General features: G+C 47.6%; 1 protein-coding gene across 2 annotated transcripts; it reads left to right on the top strand.

Moving 5' to 3' along the window:
• Nucleotides 1-4,353: 4,353 nt before the first annotated feature.
• Nucleotides 4,354-17,178, top strand: PLLP (plasmolipin). 2 transcript variants are annotated; one of them, XM_066584064.1, is made up of 4 exons: nucleotides 4,354-4,643; nucleotides 10,990-11,163; nucleotides 11,453-11,572; nucleotides 16,400-17,178. In XM_066584064.1, the coding sequence occupies exons 1-4, from the start codon at nucleotides 4,512-4,514 to the stop codon at nucleotides 16,496-16,498; spliced, it is 525 nt and encodes a 174-aa protein (XP_066440161.1). In that variant the 5' UTR covers nucleotides 4,354-4,511; the 3' UTR covers nucleotides 16,499-17,178. The 2 variants fall into 2 exon arrangements, with proteins under 2 accessions (XP_066440161.1, XP_066440160.1); XM_066584063.1 differs by lacking the exon at nucleotides 4,354-4,643 and adding an exon at nucleotides 8,309-8,588.
• Nucleotides 17,179-21,943: the final 4,765 nt, after the last annotated feature.

Here is a 21,943-nt window from a genome sequence, read left to right as displayed (position 1 = left end):
AACAACTATAATACTGCTCTCTATGTACAAGAATATAACTACTATAATACTGCTCCCATGTATAAGAATAAAACTACTATGATACTGCCTCCTATGTACAAGAATATAACTACTATAATACTGCCCCCTATGTACAAGAATATAACTACTATAATACTGCCCCCTATGTACAAGAATATAACTACTATAATACTGCTCTCTATGTACAAGAATGTAACTACTATAATACTGCTCCCTATGTACAAGAATATAACTACTATAATACTGCTCCTATGTACAAGAATATAACTACTATAATACTGCTCTCTATGTACAAGAATGTAACTACTATAATACTGCTCCCTATGTACAAGAATATAACTACTATAATACTGCCCCCTATGTACAAGAATATAACTACGATAATACTGCCCCCTATGTACAAGAATGTAACTACTATAATTCTGCCCCCTATGTACAAGAATATAACTACTATAATACTGCTCCTATGTACAAGACTATAACTACTATAATACTGCTCCTATGTACAAGAATATAACTACTATAATACTGCCCCCTATGTACAAGAATGTAACTACTATAATACTGCCCCCTTTGTACAAGATTATAACTACTATAATACTGCTCTTATGTACAAGAATATAACTACTATAATACTGCCCCCTTTGTACAAGATTATAACTACTATAATACTGCTCCTATGTACAAGAATATAACTACAATAATACTGCCCCCTTTGTACAAGAATATAACTACTATAATACTGCTCCTATGTACAAGACTATAACTACTATAATACTGCTCCTATGTACAAGAATATAACTACTATAATACTGCCCCCTATGTACAAGAATGTAACTACTATAATACTGCCCCCTTTGTACAAGATTATAACTACTATAATACTGCTCTTATGTACAAGAATATAACTACTATAATACTGCCCCCTTTGTACAAGATTATAACTACTATAATACTGCTCCTATGTACAAGAATATAACTACTATAATACTGCCCCCTTTGTACAAGAATATAACTACTATAATACTGCTCTTTATGTACAAGAATATAACTACTATAATACTGCCCCTATGTACAAGAATATAACTACTATAATACTGCCCCCTATGTACAAGAATATAACTACTATAATACTGCTCCCTATGTACAAGAATATAACTACTATAATACTGCCCCTATGTACAAGAATATAACTACTATAATACTGCTCGCTATGTACAAGAATATAACTACTATAATACTGCCCCTATGTACAAGAATATAACTACTATAATACTGCTCCCTATGTACAAGAATATAACTACTATAATACTGCCCCTATGTACAAGAATATAACTACTATAATACTGCCCCTACGTATAAGAATATAACTACTATAATACTGCCCCTATGTACAAGAATATAACTACTATAATACTGCCCCCTATGTACAAGAATATAACTACTATAATACTGCCCTCTATGTACAAGAATATAACTACTATAATACTGCCCTCTATGTACAAGAATATAACTACTATAATACTACCCCTTATGTACAAGAATATAACTACTATAATCCTGCCCCCTATGTACAAGAATATAACTACTATAATACTGCCCCCTATGTACAAGAATATAACTACTATAATACTGCCTCCTATGTACAAGAATATAACTACTATAATACTGCCCTCTATGTACAAGAATATATCTACTATAATACTGCCTCCTATGTAAAAGAATATAACTACTATAATCCTGCCCCCTATGTACAAGAATATAACTACTATAATCCTGCCCCCTATGTACAAGAATATAACTACTATAATACTGCCCCCTATGTACAAGAATATAACTACTATAATACTGCCCCTATGTACAAGAATATAACTACTATAATACTGCCCCCTATGTACAAGAATATAACTACTATAATACTGCTCCCTATGCACAAGAATATAACTACTATAATACTGCCCCTATGTACAAGAATATAACTACTATAATACTGCTCCCTATGTAGAAGAATATAACTACTATAATACTGCCTCCCATGTACAAGAATATAACTACTATAATACTGCCCCCTATGTACAAGAATATAACTACTATAATACTGCCCCCCATGTACAAGAATATAACTACTATAATACTGCTCCTGTGTACAATAATATAACTACTATAATACTGCCCCCTATGTACAAGAATATAACTACTATAATACTGCCCCCTATGTACAAGAATATAACTACTATAATACTGCCCCCTATGTACAAGAATATAACTACTATAATACTGCCCCCTATGTACAGGAATATAACTACTATAATACTGCCCTCCATGTACAAGAATATAACTACTATAATACTGCCCCCTATGTACAAGAATATAAATACTATAACACTTCCCCCTATGTACAAGAATATAACTACTATAACACTGCCCCCTATGTACAAGAATATAACTACTATAATACTGCTCCCTATGTACAAGAATATATCTACTATAATACTGCCCCCTATGTACAAGAATATAACTACTATAATACTGCCCCCTATGTACAAGAATATAAATACTATAACACTTCCCCCTATGTACAAGAATATAACTACTATAATACTGCCCCCTATGTACAAGAATATAACTACTATAATACTGCTCCCTATGTACAAGAATATAACTACTATAATACTGCTCCCTATGTACAAGAATATAACTACTATAATACTGCCCCCTATATACAAGAATATAACTACTATAATACTGCCCCCTATGTACAAGAATATAACTACTATAATACTGCCCCCTATGTACAAGAATATAACTACTATAATACTGCCCCCTATGTACAAGAATATAACTACTATAATACTGCTCCCTATGTACAAGAATATAACTACTATAATACTGTCCCCTATGTACAAGAATATAACTACTATAATACTGCCTCCTATGTACAAGAATATAACTACTATAATACTGCCCCCTATGTACAAGAATATAACTACTATAATACTGCCCCCTATGTACAAGAATATAACTACTATAATACTGCCCCCTATGTACAAGAATATGACTACTATAATACTGCCCCCTATGTACAAGAATATAACTACTATAATACTGCCCCCTATATACAAGAATATAACTACTATAATACTGCCCCCTATGTACAAGAATATAACTACTATAATACTGCCTCCTATGTACAAGAATATAACTACTATAATACTGCCCCCTATGTACAAGAATATAACTACTATAATACTGCCCCCTATGTACAAGAATATAACTACTATAATACTGCCTCCTATGTACAAGAATATAACTACTATAATACTGCTCCTATGTACAAGAATATAACTACTATAATACTGCTCCCTATGTACAAGAATATAACTACTATAATACTGCTTCTATGTACAAGAATATAACTACTATAATACTGCCCCCTATGTACAAGAATATAACTACTATAATACTGCCTCCTATGTACAAGAATATAACTACTATAATACTGCCCCCTATGTACAAGAATATAACTACTATAATACTGCTCCTATGTACAAGAATATAACTACTATAATACTGCCCCCTATGTACAAGAATATAACTACTATAATACTGCCTCCTATGTACAAGAATATAACTACTATAATACTGCCCCCTATGTACAAGAATATAACTACTATAATACTGCTCCCTATGTACAAGAATATAACTACTATAATACTGCCCCCTATGTACCATACACTATGCGCATTGTTGTATGGTGTTCGGTTTTTCGGGTTTTTGTTGTAGCTTTGCACTATAAGTATGTAACACAACAGCTCTGGGGAGACGGGATGATTCGCCACAAAACCGGTATAATCAGGGAGCGGCCCCACAAGTCACGTATGAACGTGTTCTCACCCGTGACGAGATCTACAACCTCCCAAGTGCAGGAGTGGAGATTCCCCAGGAACAAAGTATCTCAGCCTGCGAGGTGTGATACAGTATACGGAGCCAGTATATGTAATCCCCGCCTGTGATACTGTCTCCTGATCTGCTGTATCTAAGCCTGTCGTCTGTGATACTGCCTGCTGAGGAATATATCTAAGCCCATCATGTGTGACACAGTCTCATTGGTTGGCGCAGTACTACAGCCCCCATCATGCATTGTTACTTCTTTCCCATATTTCCTGCGCAGTGCTCTGGCAGGCGGAGGGTTAACTATCACAGAGCGCTTTCACGCGCAGCGAGCACAGATGAGACTCTATTGTATCAAACTTTGCCCCATGTGTTCAGTACCAGGATCCTATTACTGTTTAACCCACCTGTGCCCGCCCTCCTGCACCCTGGCGTCCAGGGAGTAGCAGGTAGGGAACCCTGACAGAGAATACAAGGCGAATCGTATTGTGTAGTAATCGCCCTCCGCAGACCTGCCCCGTCCTGCTCACCGCAGGAACACACCTAGCACAGCGCTACCACAATCCCCACGCATACGCCAGGAGCAGCACACCAGCGCCATGGCTGAATTCCCTGCCAAAGTCAGCACCCACACCAGCACCCCGGAGGTCTCCGGCATCAGAGGTTGCTGCCCCAGACCGGACCTGAGCCTCCTTTGGTCCATCCCTGGGATCTTCTTGATGGTGGAAATTGTAAGTACCGCTATCGCCAGTCCTGGCCACGGTCCGCAGGTAACGGAGCGTCCTGTGCTGTGATCAGGGGTGCTTGCCATAGGGGGCCGCAGTACTATCTTCCGCAGATGAGATAATGTGCTTTCATGGGACAACCCCTTTAAATGTCCTAATGTCACCTTTAAAATCCACCTGTGGGGTCTCCTTGCTGCTGGTTAGATGGTAACGGTGAGATTCTACAGGTGCGAGCAGATAAATCCCGGGCTTTGTTCTGTTTATCCTCCCCCTCCCCCGTTGGGATAAAAGCCACAGAGTAGATAGAGCTAGCGTCATCTACCTGGATACCTGCAGCCCAGCACTGACGAGCAAGCGTCATCTACCTGGATACCTGCAGCCCAGCACTGACGAGCAAGCGTCATCTACCTGGATACCTGCAGCCCAGCACTGACGAACAAGCGTCATCTACCTGGATACCTGCAGCCCAGCACTGACGAGCAAGCGTCATCTACCTAGATACCTGCAGCCCAGCACTGACGAACAAGTGTCATCTACCTGGATACCTGCAGCCCAGCACTGACGAGCAAGCGTCATCTACCTGGATACCTGCAGCCCAGCACTGACGAGCGAGCGTCATCTACCTGGATATCTGCAGCCCAGCACTGACGAGCGAGCGTCATCTACCTGGATACCTGCAGCCCAGCACTGACGAGCAAGCCCCATCTACCTGGATACCTGCAGCCCAGCACTGACGAGCGAGCGTCATCTACCTGGATACCTGCAGCCCAGCACTGACTAGCAAGTGTCATCTACCTGGATACCTGCAGCCCAGCACTGACAAGCAAGCCCCATCTACCTGGATACCTGCAGCCCAGCACTGACGAGCGAGCGTCATCTACCTGGATACCTGCAGCCCAGCACTGACGAGCAAGCCCCATCTACCTGGATACCTGCAGCCCAGCACTGACGAGCAAGCGTCATCTACCTGGATACCTGCAGCCCAGCACTGACGAGCAAGCGTCATCTACCTGGATACCTGCAGCCCAGCACTGACGAGCGAGCGTCATCTACCTGGATACCTGCAGCCCAGCACTGACTAGCAAGTGTCATCTACCTAGATACCTGCAGCCTAGCACCGACGAACAAGCGTCATCTACCTGGATATCTGCAGCCCAGCACTGATGAGCGAGCGTCATCTACCCGGATACCTGCAGTCCAGGAGCAACACTGACGAGCGAGCATCATCTACCTGGATACCTGCAGCCCAGCACTGATGAGCGAGCATCATCTACCTGGATACCTGCAGCCCAGCACTGATGAGCGAGCGTCATCTACCTGGATACCTGCGGCCCGGGCGCAGCACTGATGAGCAAGCGTCATCTACCTGGATACCTGCAGTCCAGGAGCAACACTGATGAGCGAGCGTCATCTACCTGGATACCTGCAGCCCGGGCGCAGCACTTACGAGCGAGCATCAGCTACCTAGATACCTGCAGCCCGGGGGCAGCACTGATAAGCAAGTGAGAGAGGTGGCAGCTTAAAGGCAGCCTCCAAGTCTGGAACCTTTTCATGTTAGATGAATTCTAAATACAAATGCTCTACATCATCTCTGCTTGCTGTCAGTGAACGAGAAGATTTTTGTTGACATACAGAGGCTGAAAGCTTCTATAGTCCTCAGTCTTCTCATAGATGAGGGTTTGCTACCATTGTATCCAATCTGTTCAGAAGCACAAATCTCCCTCCTGTCCTGGTAGCTACAATGTATCAGTCTGGAGTCCACAGAGTATTCTGTAGACTGGATACAATTGTATCTATTTCCCAGCTGAGAGCAGGACTAGCCATGTACAATGTATTAGTCTGGAGTCCAGGTTTTTGGGCTCACAGAGCATTGTCTACACTGGATACAATTGTATCCACTTCCCAGCTGAGTGCAGGACTGGCCATGTACAATATATCAGTCTGGAGTCCAGGTTGTTGGGCTCACAGAGCATTGTCTACACTGATATCTACATCTTAGCCAAAAGCAGAACTAACTATGTACAGTATGGTCAATCTGGAGTCCGTACCATTGAGCTCACAGAGTATTGTCTACACTGGATACAATTGTATCTACTTCCCAGCTGAGCGCAGGACTGGCCATGTACAATGTATCAGGCTGGAGGTCAGCTGTTGGGCTCACAGAGCATTGTCTACACTGGATACAATTGTATCAGCTGTGAGTTGTATTAGATCAGTTCAGGGTTTCAGTCTTTAATGTAAATAAAGTCCCATTTACTGTCAACAAGCAAAGATCTTAGAAATGGTAAGGAAGTAAAATATAAAGTCTATTAGGAATGTTGTTATAGAATGATTAAAGGGATTTTCTGGGAAGAGTATTAATGACTTGTCCCCAGGATTGGTTATTAATATCCTCCTGGTGGGGGTCCAAAGTAAAAAACAGCCCTCAGGTGAGTGCCACTGTCACTTCAGTCCATATGAGGCACAGTGCCGTACATTCTATAGTGGCAGCGCCTGGTATAGCAGCTCTTCAATCAGGTGATCAGTGGGGATTCTAGACACAGCATTGAGGAGAGGTCTTCAATAGTGTAGTCCTGGAAAACCCCTTTAACTGTTAGTTTTGTAGGATTGTTCCAGGTCTTTAAATCATTAGAGTGTAAGCTCTGAGGGTCAGGGGTCTGGTTTATTATTGACGCTGCAGTCCAAAGGTCACACAGGACGGCTTGTATAATGGAGTCAGATAGATAGAGCGCTCTGGCTCTATGAGCCTGGTAAAGCCTGGGCCATATTATGGGGGCAGTATTAGCAATATGGCGGTACACGGATTGCCTTCACCTCCGTAATTCTGCACAGTGTGCCGCCATGCAGGCTCCGCGCATTATAATGAATGAAAAGCCACATCGCTTCAGACGTAGTGACCCCCCCCCCCCCCTATAGGACGTTGATTCTTGATATTTGGACAGTTATTAATAAACCTGAAAGCAGGAAACGTCTCGGATCTCATTGGGATTTACGGATACGGTGCGGGCGGTCATGTGACTTATTATTACACCTCATCACGCTGGCAATCACTAAGCAGTGACGAGATCGCTCATTTACGTCACCTCCACGTGGTGACAGTCCTGCCCGGCAGATCACATGGCCTCTGGCCTCTGGAATCTCCGCAGGAGGAGTTGCGCAGAAGAACACGGATAAGACGAGCGATCGCATGGAGGCGCACTTAAAGGGAACCTACGTCAGCCATGAGTAGAGCGATTCACTGGTGTCAAGGCCATCGTGTATCTGCAGTCCTGGTGTCCTAAAGATGACATTGTGAACCAGTTGTGCCACAGCAGGAATTGGTTGCGCCACTATTGTCAGATCTGATATTGGCGCCTGTGACGATGTAAGGGCGCAGGCGTGGAAGGATCCCAGCAGCACAGAGCATTTCAGAGGAATGTGGCGGTTGGAGGCCCTGATCTGTCCGCAGGATAGGACTACATGTGACGGATTGCACCTGGGCTCCTCCGCAAAGGGTTAAATTTTACGTGTTTAGTGTTTGTCACCAATAGAAATTAAGCCCGGAGTGTTATTACACAACAGTGAGGGCGGCGCCACACCCGTCCTGGCACAGGAGCCCATGTAGAACCGGTCCCAGGCGAGGGTCACAACCGGCTCACCCCATCCCACGGCAGATCTTAACTCAGGGACGCCACCACAATAAGATGAGAATCTAGATGACACTGCAGGGCACACAGGAAATGATGATTATCTGTAGAGCTTCCTTCTCTTGTACTGATTTTCATGTTATATCTTGTCTCTACTCCAATCACACCTAAAGCAGCATTCAGAACTCTGCAGTCTGTCAGCATTGGGCTCTGCTGTGTGCTGCGCCGTCTCACTGCTTTCGGCTGTAAAGGCCATATTTCTCACTATGCAACGCAGCAGAGCATGCGCCATGCACACAGCGAGGCACCAGGGGGCAGCAGTCAGGTGAGGAGCTGCAACCTGAGGGCTAACAGGGAGCAGGCAGAATACAGAATGCTGCTGTGGTTATGACTGGAGCATGGGAAAAACAAATGCTGCTTAGGTGGTGAATAGAGCATGGGAGGAGCGAATGCTGCGGTGGTTGTGAATGGAGAATGGGAAAAACAAATGCTGCTTAGGTGGTGAATAGAGCATGGGAGGAGCGAATGCTGCTGTGGTTGTGAATGGAGAATGGGAAAAACAAATGCTGCTTAGGTGGTGAATAGAGCATGGGAGGAGCGAATGCTGCGGTGGTTGTGAATAGAGCACGGGAGGAGCGAATGCTGCTGTGGTTGTGACTGGAGCACGGGAGGAGCGAATGCTGCTGTGGTTGTGACTGGAGCACGGGAGGAGCGAATGCTGCTGTGGTTGTGAATGGGGCACAGGAGGAGCGACTACTGCTGTGGTTGTGAATGGGGCACAGGAGGAGCGACTGCTGCTGTGGTTGTGAATGGGGCACAGGAGGAGCGACTGCTGCTGTGGTTGTGACTGGGGCACGGGAGGAGCGAATGCTGCTGTGGTTGTGAATGGAGCACGGGAGGAGCGAATGCTGCTGTGGTTGTGAATGGAGCACGGGAGCAGCGAATGCTGCTGTGGTTGTGAATGGAGCACGGGTGGAGTGAATGCAGCTGTGGTGGTGAATGGAGCGCGGGAGGAGCGAATGCTGCTGTGGTTGTGAATGGAGCACAGGAGGAGCGAATGCTGCTGTGGTTGTAAATGGAGCACAGGAGGAGCGAATGCTGCTGTGGTTGTGACTGGAGCACGGGAGGAGCGAATGCTGCTGTGGTTGTGAATGGGGCACAGGAGGAGCGACTACTGCTGTGGTTGTGAATGGGGCACGGGAGGAGCGAATGCTGCTGTGGTTGTGACTGGAGCACGGGAGGAGCGAATGCTGCTGTGGTTGTGAATGGGGCACAGGAGGAGCGACTACTGCTGTGGTTGTGAATGGGGCACAGGAGGAGCGACTGCTGCTGTGGTTGTGAATGGGGCACAGGAGGAGCGACTGCTGCTGTGGTTGTGACTGGGGCACGGGAGGAGCGAATGCTGCTGTGGTTGTGAATGGAGCACGGGAGGAGCGAATGCTGCTGTGGTTGTGAATGGAGCACGGGAGCAGCGAATGCTGCTGTGGTTGTGAATGGAGCGCGGGAGGAGCGAATGCTGCTGTGGTTGTGAATGGAGCACAGGAGGAGCGAATGCTGCTGTGGTTGTAAATGGAGCACAGGAGCAGCGAATGCAGCTGTGGTGGTGAATGGAGCACGGGAGGAGCGAATGCTGCTGTGGTGGTGAATGGAGCACGGGAGCAGCGAATGCAGCTGTGGTGGTGAATGGAGCACGGGAGGAGTGAATGCTGCTGTGGTTGTGAATGGAGCACGGGTGGAGTGAATGCAGCTGTGGTGGTGAATGGAGCACGGGAGGAGTGAATGCTGCTGTGGTTGTGAAGGGAGCACGGGAGCAGCGAATGCTGCTGTGGTTGTGAATGGAGCACGGGTGGAGTGAATGCAGCTGTGGTGGTGAATGGAGCGCGGGAGGAGCGAATGCTGCTGTGGTTGTGAATGGAGCACAGGAGGAGCGAATGCTGCTGTGGTTGTAAATGGAGCACAGGAGCAGCGAATGCAGCTGTGGTGGTGAATGGAGCACGGGAGGAGCGAATGCTGCTGTGGTGGTGAATGGAGCACGGGAGCAGCGAATGCAGCTGTGGTGGTGAATGGAGCACGGGAGGAGTGAATGCTGCTGTGGTTGTGAATGGAGCACGGGTGGAGTGAATGCAGCTGTGGTGGTGAATGGAGCACGGGAGGAGTGAATGCTGCTGTGGTTGTGAAGGGAGCACGGGAGGAGCGAATGCTGCTGTGGTTGTGAATGAAGCACGGGAGCAGCGAATGCTGCTGTGGTTGTGAATGGAGCGTGGGAGGAGTGAATGCAGCTGTGGTGGTGAATAGAGCGTGGGAGGAGTGAATGCAGCTGTGGTGGTGAATAGAGCGTGGGAGGAGTGAATGCAGCTGTGGTGGTGAATGGAGCACGGGAGGAGCGAATGCTGCTGTAGTTGTGAATGGAGCGCAGGAGGAGTATATGCTGCTCTGGTTGTAAATAGAGCGTGGGAGGAGTGAATGCTGCTGTGGTTGTGAATGGAGCACGGGTGGAGTGAATGCAGCTGTGGTTGTGAATGGAGCATGGGAGGAGTGAATGCTGCTCTGGTTGTGAATAGAGCGTGGGAGGAGTGAATGCAGCTGTGGTTGTGAATGGAGCACGGGAGGAGTGAATGCTGCTCTGGTTGTGAATAGAGCGTGGGAGGAGTGAATGCTGCTGTGGTTGTGGCTCCCTGGTGTATTAGACAGAGGGCACAATGTTTCTGACTGTCTCTCTCTTCCAGGTCTTTGGTTTCCTGGTTTGGGCGCTGATCGCTAGCACTAACCACTATTGGGTGCCCGCATACGGGTGGGTCCTGTTTGTGTCGATCTTCTGCTGGCTGGTCACCATCATCCTCTTCCTCATAATCTTACTGCAGTTGCCAAGGAGGATCCCGGTTGTTCCCTGGCCCTTAACGGTAAGGCACGGGTCCCCATTATATATCCAGTGTATCAGTTGCATTCTCTATAGGAGTGTGAGGTAGTCAGAGACCAACCCACTGTCCCTCCCTCATGCTTTACACTGCAGCTCTGCTTCTGATTGGCTGCTGTGCATGAGTGCGAGTCATTACAGGAAGAGATGATTCCCATCAGGACAGATTATAATTAGAAGTAAAATGTTGCACATAGTCTGAGGGGAGGAGCCTAGGTGAGGGGGAGGAGTCTGGGGTCCGATTCGCCATCTGACATTTTCTTCTTGCTCCCCAGATGTTTATCTACCACGTTGTGGCCACCCTGCTGTATATAACCGCCTTCATCACCTGCGCAGCATCGGTTTCAGTGAATGCCTTCGGTGCATACAATTACAATAGAAGAGCGGCGGCCTCGGTAAGATTCGCCACGTTATACAGTAACTTATCACTTAAAATATACATTCTCCAGCTACAATGGAACTACAACTCCCAGCATGCCCATAAAAGTCATTCTCTTTGGTCTAGCTGGATCTCATCCAGTACACGGTGCGCTTGGGGACCCCCATAAATCCTGCTGATGACACCTTTATAATGGGGTGTCTATTTACAGCACTGCAGTAAAGGCTCCTCCACCCAAACCGGATAATGGAGGCGCTGTGGGCGGAGTCTGAGCAACTGTGTAATAATAGTCACTGCTACTAGTGTATCCGCCAAAGAGACAGAGCTTGCAACTGCCATGAAGCTACCACTAGTTGGCGCTAGCTTCATAATGATTTATACCAATCCATTGATTTTAATACAAACTGCATAAATGCAAAGCACTGAGCTCCCCCTAGTGGTAGCTGTATATATCTGTATGCACAGCACTCCCCCTGGTGGTGGCTATACATCTATATGCACAGCGCTCCCCCTGGTGGTGGTTGTATATATCTGTATGCACAGCACTCCCCCTGGTGGTGGCTATACATCTATATGCACAGCGCTCCCCCTGGTGGTGGTTGCATATACAGATAGTCCCCGACTTGCGAACATTCGAGTTACGAATTTCGCTAGATACGAACTATCTGTCCTGCACAGTATGATGTAATGCTATGGCATTACATCATGCTGTGCAGGGACCGGACAGGCTTCTATCAAGCCTGATAGAAGCCTGTCCGGTCACATCGCGGTTGCTGGGCAGCCGGGGGCCTTCTGAAAGGTCCTAGGGCTGTCTATGCAGAGCGCCTATCAAGCCGTGCGCTTGATGGGCACTCTGCATAGGCAGCCCTGGGGCCTTTCAGGAGGTCCCCGGCTGCCTAGCAACCACACAGCGTCCCGCGATCTCATCGTGGGACGCTGTACGGGCCCCCTGAACGTCGGGTGCTGGCTGTTTCTTACAGCGCGCACCCGGCGGCAGCAGTTACGACGAGCCGCGCCGCTCGTCAGAACTGTTAACACTTTAAATACCGCTGTCAGAGCGGTATTTAAAGTGTTAACAGTTCCGACAAGCGGCGCGGCTCGTCGGAACTGCTGCCGCCGGGTGCCCGCTGTAAGAACAGCCTGCACCCGACGTTATATGGAGCGGGATCCACCCGCGATCCCCTCCATACAACCATTTGTTCGACTTGCGAACAAAACGGACTTGCGAACGGGCTCCCGGAACGGAACCTGTTCGCAAGTCGGGGAGCACCTGTATCTGTATGCACGGCGCTCCCCCTGGTGGTGGTTGCATATATCTGTATGCACGGCGCTCCCCCTGGTGGTGCCTGTATATATCTGTATGCACAGTGCTCCCCCCTGGTGGTGCCTGCATATATATCATGAAAACAAAGATCTGGTACCGTGTCGCCAGTAGAGCAAAATGTGATTGTTCTCAGCAAGAGAAACGACGTAATCTTGTAGATATGATACCTTTTATTGGCTAACAAAAATACATGATGTAATAATAGCGAGCTTTCGTACCAACGCAGGGTTCTTCTTCAGGCTTATGGATTGGATCTGAAGAGGCATGCATATTTATACACACTTATAACATACATACTTATGACAAGGCACAGATATGGATGTGATTGGTTCGCACTTAAAAGGAATTCTGCAACAGCAAACAAACTTTTTTTGTCTAGGCACTGATAGCGGAGTGAAAGTTTTATGGTCTCTAAATTACTGTTGGGGGGGGGAAGGTCAGCAGGCTTGACTTTCTACAAGAGATACACAAACATTTTTAGCTAAATACTGATAAGGGAGTGAAAGTTTATGGTCCCTGAATTACTGTTGATGGGGGTCTTATCTGTGCATTCAAGTCTCACACTTCCCATTCACGCATAAATCCTGGGGAATAATTTAACCCCGTATTCAGCGTGTCAAAGGTTGTTATCAATTTATATTCCCAAATTCTTCTGTGGTTTTGTGACTGAACACAGTCACAAACACAGAAGAAGAGAATTACCTGTGGCCGAACACTTCTCTAACCATGGACATGACATAGGAGATATGAGAGTTTTGATATTGAAGGGTGGTTTCAAGTCACAAACCACAGAAGAATTTGGGAGTATAAATTGATAACAACCTTTGACACGCTGAATACTGGGTTAAACTATTCCCCAGGATTTATGCGTGAATGGGAAGTGTGAGACATTTATTATACAGATAAGACCCCCATCAACAGTAATTCAGGGACCATAAACTTTCACTCCCTTATCAGTGTTTAGCTAAATATGTCAGTGTACCTCTTGTAGCATTTCTAGCCTGCCGACCCCCCCCCCCCCCAACAGTAATTCAGGGACCATAAACTTTCACTCCCTTATCGGTGTTTAGCTAAAAATGTTTGTGTACCTCTTGTAGCAATTCAAGCCTGCTGACCTCCCCCCCCCCCCCCCCCCCCCTCCAACAGTAATTTAGGGACCATAAAACTTTCACTCCGCTATCAGTGCCTAGACAAAAAAAGTTTGTTTGCTGTTGCAGAATTCCTTTTAAGTGCGAACCAATCCCATCCATATCTGTGCCTTGTCATAAGTATGTATGTTATAAGTGTGTATAAATATGCATGCCTCTTCAGATCCAATCCATAAGCCTGAAGAAGAACCCTGCGTCGGTTCGGAAGCTCGCTATTATTACATCATGTATTTTTGTTAGCCATTAAAAGGTATCATATCTACAAGATTACATCGTTTCTCTTGCTGAGAACAATCACATTTTGTATATATATCTGTATGCACTGCGCTCCCCCTGGTGGTGGTTGCATATATCTGTATGCACGGCGCTCCCCCTGGTGGTGGTTGCATATATCTGTATGCACGGCGCTCCCCCTGGTGGTGCCTGTATATATCTGTATGCACGGTGCTCACCCTGGTGGTGCCTGTATATATCTATATACTGAGAGCTTCCCCTAGTGGGGACAACTGCATAATTCAGCATACAGTGAGCCAAATCCCGGATCCGGCGCTGTATCTCACTACTGCTGTCATACAGTGATATAACAATAGCGTACTTGTAGAGGAAGACATGGATGCGCTACACGATGGTATATACTCGGCCCCTGGGGGCCACTGTAAGAGGTAGACAGTAAATCAGTGAATTTGAAAGTTGAAGAGTGTTACGAGCGAAGCAGAAATCCGCTTTCCGGGTCTCTTAGTCCGGTGGGCCGGCGGCGATGACTGAAGGACAGCGTACTGGAAGTGGCTCCTCCTGCTACGACAGGGGCCGATCATCCAGGAAGTCGTCTGCAGGAGATTCCGTTACCGATCGTGTCGAGTCCCTGGAATGAACACAGGTCCGACGAGGCGATCGCGCCAAATTCAGACCCACATGTACGCTGTCCTTACTTCAGTCATCGCAGGGGTCCCACCGGACTTAGAGAGACGCGGAATGCGGATTGCTGCTTTTCACATGCTGTTCTTCAACTTTGCAGTTGAGTTTTACTCTGTCTTACGGGGCCACAAAGCAAAACTGAAACCCATGTTCGGGGCCCCAGGGGGCCGTGTGTCGTACCGTCGTATAGCATGTCCACGCCTTGCTATACAAGTACACTATTGTTGTATCACTATAGGACCCAGTACTGAGGTACGGCGCCGGATTGGGGGTTGGTGACTCCACCTAATACAGAGGTAATGCATGACCTGGTGCCGAATACATGTTCAATCTACATAGACCGCTCACATGGGGCGCCAAGTATAATGTCGGCATTCTATATGTGGTGCCAAATAGGAGTCCAGACAATCCATAACTGGTGCCAAGTGTAATATGGGCACTACACTGTGGCTCCAAGTACACAGATGCCCTTATCTGGTGCCAAGTATACGGTGATTCCATCTCTGGTGCCACCTATAACAGGGGTAGCTGATGTGAGGTGTTAAGTAAATAGTCGTCCTGCACCAGTGCCGTGTATAATACTGGGTTATTCCCCATGATAACCCCCCCATTGTTGTCCAGAGCAGCCAATCACAGCGCAGCATTCATTTCTCAAGCTACTGAGGTCCAGTGAAAGCTTTACCATGATTGGTTGTTATGGGCAATAAGGACTATTTTACTAAATGAGTCCCAGAAAGTTTTATTCTGTTGTTAGGGGGACATGAGACGCCAAAGACAGGAGAGCGTTTTATGTCCCTGATTTTCCCGCCTCCCGGTTTGTTATTAGTCTGCAATGTCATTACCATCTGTAAGTGAAAACCAGCCGTCCATCCCCCAGCAAGCGTGGAAACAGCGAAGCGCGTCTGTGCAAGTTTCACATGAAGTCCTTAGAAATCACTGTCAGAGTGAGCAGAAAAATGGACGTCCCGCTGCCGACTATGTGGGAGATTCTGCGTAAATGTTTGCAATTGTTTCCGGCGACGATAGTGACTTCTTCCTCGTCCTCCACGTTTCCCGGACCTCACACCTCGTGATTATAGCCTAGATTCCCACCGCCCATGATCAGCAGCCCTGAAGCCATTGCATCCGTTAGTCAGGATCTGCTACAAGGTGGATAGGGGGAAACGTGACTACAGGCTACATGTCTGTCAGGTGACAAAGGGGGTCACACTGACACCTCTGAGGGGAAAGAGGTTTTTGATGTTGTGCAATAAGCCTTTTAGAGTTTCTGCTTTCATTGACATCAGATTTCTGTATCCGAGTGTCAGTAACTGGAGTTCTGGGGTCTCACATCGGGGGGATCATCTGTAATAACCCTGTCTGGAAACTCATTACCTGGTGCTAAGTACAGCATAGAGCATCCGTATCTGGTTCCTGTATCCTGTCTGTACATGTAACGTCGCTCTTCTCTCCGTAGTTCTTCGCCTGTGTGGTGATGATCGCCTACGGAGTGAGCACCTTCTTCAGTTTCAGTGAATGGAGAGGCTCTCGCAGCGCGGCCTCCGACAACGCCTGAACACTTCCTGCGAATGTTCCTGTATATATGGGTTTTTCATTGACTGTCATTATCCCACCTACCATGAACCTGGAGTAAGTCGCTGGGACGTCCCGCCACCACACCGCACTGAACCAGCGAATACCGGAGGCGCCATCGATGTTCATGTATAACCTGCACACGTAATATAAGGGGGATGCAGACCTCATGGGCGACGGCCCGGTGCCAATAATTATGACTCTCGCATCATCCGCAGTTCTAGCATGCGGTAGCATCACTGACCTACAACCTACCTGCTGCACAACTACAACTCCCAGCATCCAGCTGTCAGGGTGAGCTGGGAGTTGTCATTCTGCAGTGGGGGATGCGCCGCGGTCGGAGACCTCCAGTGCTTTCCAACCTTCTACAGATGCGCGGCCGTTATATACGGGGTCCTGCCCAATATGTAGGATGCGTTCACACAGCCCCATTTACAGACCGCGGATCCGGTACACCTTCGGGATTTAGAACCTGGACTGCGTGAACGCACCCTACCATCTAGGTTTTATGTGGTTAAGTGGAAGCTATTTCTCCCTGTTTTCAGCTGTTTTGCTGTGATGTTCTTCCTTGGGATGAGTGACAAGAACCTCAACAATCAGAAGAAACTTCTAGAAATGCTTCTTTCAATAAATGTCATCTGCTGCTCCCGCAAAAACGGACAACGTACTTCTATGTGGTTTTTAGGCTCCGCCCAGAGCCGCCGGCGCCGATCCGGTATGAGATGCCAGATCACAGAGTTGGGCTCGCAGGACTTTTTCCTCGGTCACAATATAGGAGCGGTACAGACACCGAACGGACCCCAAGATGAGCAATGGGGTCCGTTCACAGTTGGGTTCCGTTATGCAACAGATCCGTTCGTCCAGGGGATTCCCGGAAAATGTAGACCCAGTGAAGAGGGCCACACTAGTACATAGGAATGCACCCTTCTACTTCTCACAGCTGGGGCTTTGGGACAATGTATCCAGTCCAGACAATCCTCTGAGCAGAACAGGCAGGATTCTAGAGCCGGATACATTGTAACAAACCCCCTGGAGTGAAGATGTTTATGCTGCTGCGTCTACTGAGGTATGACGGCTGCTGGGACAGAGGACCACCCTAACCTGAAGACCACCGGCTCATCTTAGAATGGAAAGACCGATGCTGCAGCATAAAGCATCTCCCAGCATGATCGAGACTGGACACAACTGGAACAGATCCCCAGGTGTAAGGGCTCCTACACACGTATGGCGCCCGCGTATAATAGGGGGCGCTAAAAGTCCATAGCTTTCTATGGAGTCACTCAGACCTGCGTATGATGTGCGCGAGACAAAAAAATCACTGCCGGTCCTATTTTGGCACTTAATATGCACCACTATAGGCGATGGGGGTATAACGTATGCAGCAAGTAAACACGGTGCCTGTGTACTGTGTACTGTACTGTGTACTGCATGCACATACTTGGGCGCCATCCGCCCGGCGCGGTGGGAAAAGTTATCTGGTGACCAAACCGTTTTTTCCAAAAGTTTCTCATGATGCACCGAGGATGCGGTTACACAACAGAGCGGACGCGACCGGCATGGATGGGGGGAACGCAGGGCGGGTGTTTTGTCCGTGTTTTACAACGACTGAACGCCGGCGGCACGCGGAGCCGCTGAGTGATAGTGTTTATTTTTTTATCCAGAGTTCATAGAATCCTAGACTGGTAGAGTTGGAAGGGACCTCCGGGGTCATCGGGTCCTCGGGGTCATCGGGTCCAACCCCCTGCTCAGTGCAGGATCTAAATCACCCCAGACAGATGTCCGTCCGGCCCTTGTTTGAACACTTCCATTTTTATGCTGACCGATCTTGCCTGTAAAAGAAAGAATTAGCAGCTCGTCTCGTTTTTTTGTCGCATTCACAAACTAAAATCACAGCATTAACCCTTTCCAATCCACTGTCTGACCTCTGAAGACATTATGATTTAAGGCTGTACAGCTCAGATGTTGGAAGACGTCCGTCGGGGTTCTCTTACTGTGTATTGCCAGCCTCTCTGCTGTCGGAGCCTATCCAACGTGTCACCTCATGCAGTACTGGCTTTAGCCAGCAGATAGCGCCGTTGTATAACAGCAGAAAACCAGTAAGCCCCCTAGGAAAACCAGGATACAAATTGGATTGGAAAGGGTTAAAGTCTAAGGGAGCATAAAAATCGAAACCCCGCAGCAAACACGCAACAGTATCCGTGGGCACTGCCGGCTTTATTGCAAGCCCAGATTTGACGCTGCAGCACCCCCAGTGTTGGTGATGGTGTTTGCAGGGACTCTGCAGCCCGAGGTGAAGACCAGCAGAGGAGTGAGGCACTAGCCAAAAGGAGGAGATAAGACGGACCCAGGTTTTTCGCCCTCCGGCTGTACCACTCGCATTGGAGGAAGGGGCCCTTTTTGAGTTAGCGCTCCGTGCATGGGCCATAGCTTTATACCAGGCCTCCAGTAATCCATGACCCCCTGTAAAGACTCATTCACACAAGTGTATGGGGCCCATGTGAAAATACACAGTGCTAAAAGCCCACCGCTTTCTATTGGGCCACATAGACACCCTTTTTTTTTTTTTTTGCACGCGTGAAAAAAGCCCCTAGCATGTCCTAATTTGGTGCAGAATACACAGTAATATAGGAGATGGGGATCTAACGTGTGAAAAATCCATGTAATGCACAGGATCCATCCACTCATGTGAGCCCTAAGGAAGCAACGCTCCCAGCTGCAGGAGCTTATGTGCTAGAAGTCTCTCCAGTGGTGAAGACTGTAGGTGTAGGCCTCAATGACACCACTAGGTGGCAGCAGATCATTACTCTACATGGATGGACGTTTTATGACACTCTGCTGCCACCTACTGCTGACAATAAACACTGCATCAACATCCCACAACAGTAACGGGTTTGTCACAACTAGGGAAAAGTAAAGTCATCATGGCAGATGTACAAAGGCTGCGGTCAGTGTCTGTGTGTAATTTTCAACCACAATTAAAATCTGCATTAGGAAAAAAAAAATACATGTGGTTGCTTAAAGACACTGCTTTTTTAAAACAAATAAGGAAGATGGAGCAATACCTCTGCAGCGCCACCTAGTGGATGGCAGCATTCCTCCAAGTCAATATTAGACTTTATACAAGCCTTGTAACAATGTCAGACTCCATACACAGACAGCGGCCGGGATGTCCCTCATCAGTGGGCAGTAGGATCCTGGCTTGCCTAGTCAGAGGCGGTAAGGCTATCATCACTCCTTAAGGAGACACCTAGAAGGCGAGGGAGGAGACTTATAAGCCCATTTATGCTCCTCTCAGAAATATGTATATAAGGAAGATGGAACAATACCTCTGCAGCGCCACCTATTGGAAGGCAGCATTCCTGCAAGTCAATGTTAGACTCTTTATAGAAGCCTTCTAGGTGTTCTCTTTAGGAAGGGCCGATACCCTTTCCAACCCATGTGCTGACCCCCTTGAATGTATTTATGCGTTGGAGAGGTGGTCAGATTGCAAATACACACCTGCCAAAAAAACAACACCTCACTCCCGCCCTGACTAGTTGTTGGACGATATTATGGCCTGTGTAAACGTTCCCGACAATTCATTCACGACTGTGAAATTAAACAAGCTCTCTGTGAAACAGTGCAAACAACCGGCATCCGAAGACTTTAGAAACTATTTCAAGTAAACTATTCAGACAGTTCTCCCGTGTAAGGCCGCTCCAGATAGATATTTGTATCATGGAGGCTGCAGCAATAAGGTAACACTCGCTTGCTCGCATGTTATTCCTCTGAAGCCATTGCCTCAGCATCGCTGTATCTTCCTTGGGTACTGCAGAGGTTTCGGTCCTTCCCCAACCGGCAGCGGCAAGGTTTCGGTCCTTCCCCAACCGGCAGCGGCAAGGTTTCGGTCCTTCCCCAACCGGCAGCGGCAAGGTTTCGGTCCTTCCCCAACCGGCAGCGGCAAGGTTTCGGTCCTTCCCCAACCGGCAGCGGCAAGGTTTCGGTCCTTCCCCAACCGGCAGCGGCAAGGTTTCGGTCCTTCCCCAACCGGCAGCGGCAAGGTTTCGGTCCTTCCCCAACCGGCAGCAGCAAGGTCCTTCCCCAACCCGCAGCGGCAAGGCAGTTTTTACAGGCTACTGATTAGCACACAGAAGAGTAGCTCCTCAGGGTAGGGCATCAATAGATCAGCAAGGGGCGAGAATAGTATTACAGTGTACACAGAGCTGTGTTAAGTGCCAGCAACTCTGACAAATAGGACCCCTACGATCTGTTACTGATGAGCTAGGCAGAGCATGGGGTGTCCAAAAAAAAAAAGGAAAAATTCCTTTAAATGCACACATAGTACTCAAATTACTGATGCGATGTCCCAGTAGTTTCAGTGCACCGCACACATATGCTACTTTTGTACCTGTTAATGCACGTGAGCGTTCTTACCCGTGTAGTTCTGCGTTCCTCTTTATGGCTCATGTATTGGTATGTGATGCAGGAGAATGGCGGAAACATACAAGCAGCTGACATAGATGGAGACAGGCTAAAGTTTCAGTAACAGACATCTGTTAGCTATAGACAGACGCCGCCTCCAGCGGTCAAGTGGAATACGGAGCAGAAAGGGTTAACAGGACCGTAGATAGCCCAACTACTGTAACATGTGGTGCAGCTCGGCTCCAATCCATCTTTGCCACCGTCACCTCATCACAACTAATAGAACAAGCAGTTTCTCCAAATTCACACAAAATGCCCCTTTTCTGACTGCTGCAGTCTGAGAACTATCCCCCCTCTATGACCGACGTCTTCAGTACTTAGTGGAGCTCCTTGTGCTGCAGACGTGATGCAGACCCAGACGGCGCTCCTGAGGAGTCTTACCCCGGCCCTTATGGACAACGGCCTCCAGGTCTCAGATATTCCTGGCCCTGTGTGCTGCAGCCGCCTTCACTTCTGACCAAAGATTTTCTAGGGAGTTCAAGTCAGGCGCCTGTTACTCCCCTCCAGGACTACTTCTGCTCCAAGCCTTGGTAGGCTGGGAGGTCTCCTTGGGATCGTTGCCCCGTTGGAAGGTCCAATGACGCCCAATCTTCATCTTCCTCCCAGCAGGCGTGATGTTTTCTCCTGGGATTTCCTGATACTTGATTGAATCCATCCCCCCGCTGCAGGGTTCCAGCCCCGATTATCAGCGAGCCGCCGCCATGCTTCACTGTAGACGGGGGTCTCTTCAGCATCTGCTTCCTTCTTCCTCCTCCAGACCTCCGCTGATTCCGGAGGACCGAAAAGTTCTAGTGTTCTTTCCCCGCTCCACAGAACAGAATTCCAGAACTTCTGTGGTTATTTATCTGGTTTTGAACCCAATGAAGGCAGCTTTTCTTGCTTTTGGGGCAGTAGAGGCGACGTCTTGGCATTCAGGTAAGACGACCTTTATCCTTTTCAATGTTTGCACAAGGCAATCATTTCTCAC

This window comes from Eleutherodactylus coqui, chromosome 11 (genome assembly GCF_035609145.1).
Source record: "Eleutherodactylus coqui strain aEleCoq1 chromosome 11, aEleCoq1.hap1, whole genome shotgun sequence".
In the NCBI taxonomy this organism is placed as follows: domain Eukaryota; kingdom Metazoa; phylum Chordata; class Amphibia; order Anura; family Eleutherodactylidae; genus Eleutherodactylus; species Eleutherodactylus coqui.
The sequence above is the reverse complement of the archived record's forward strand: the minus strand, read 5'-3'. Positions and strand labels throughout refer to the sequence as shown.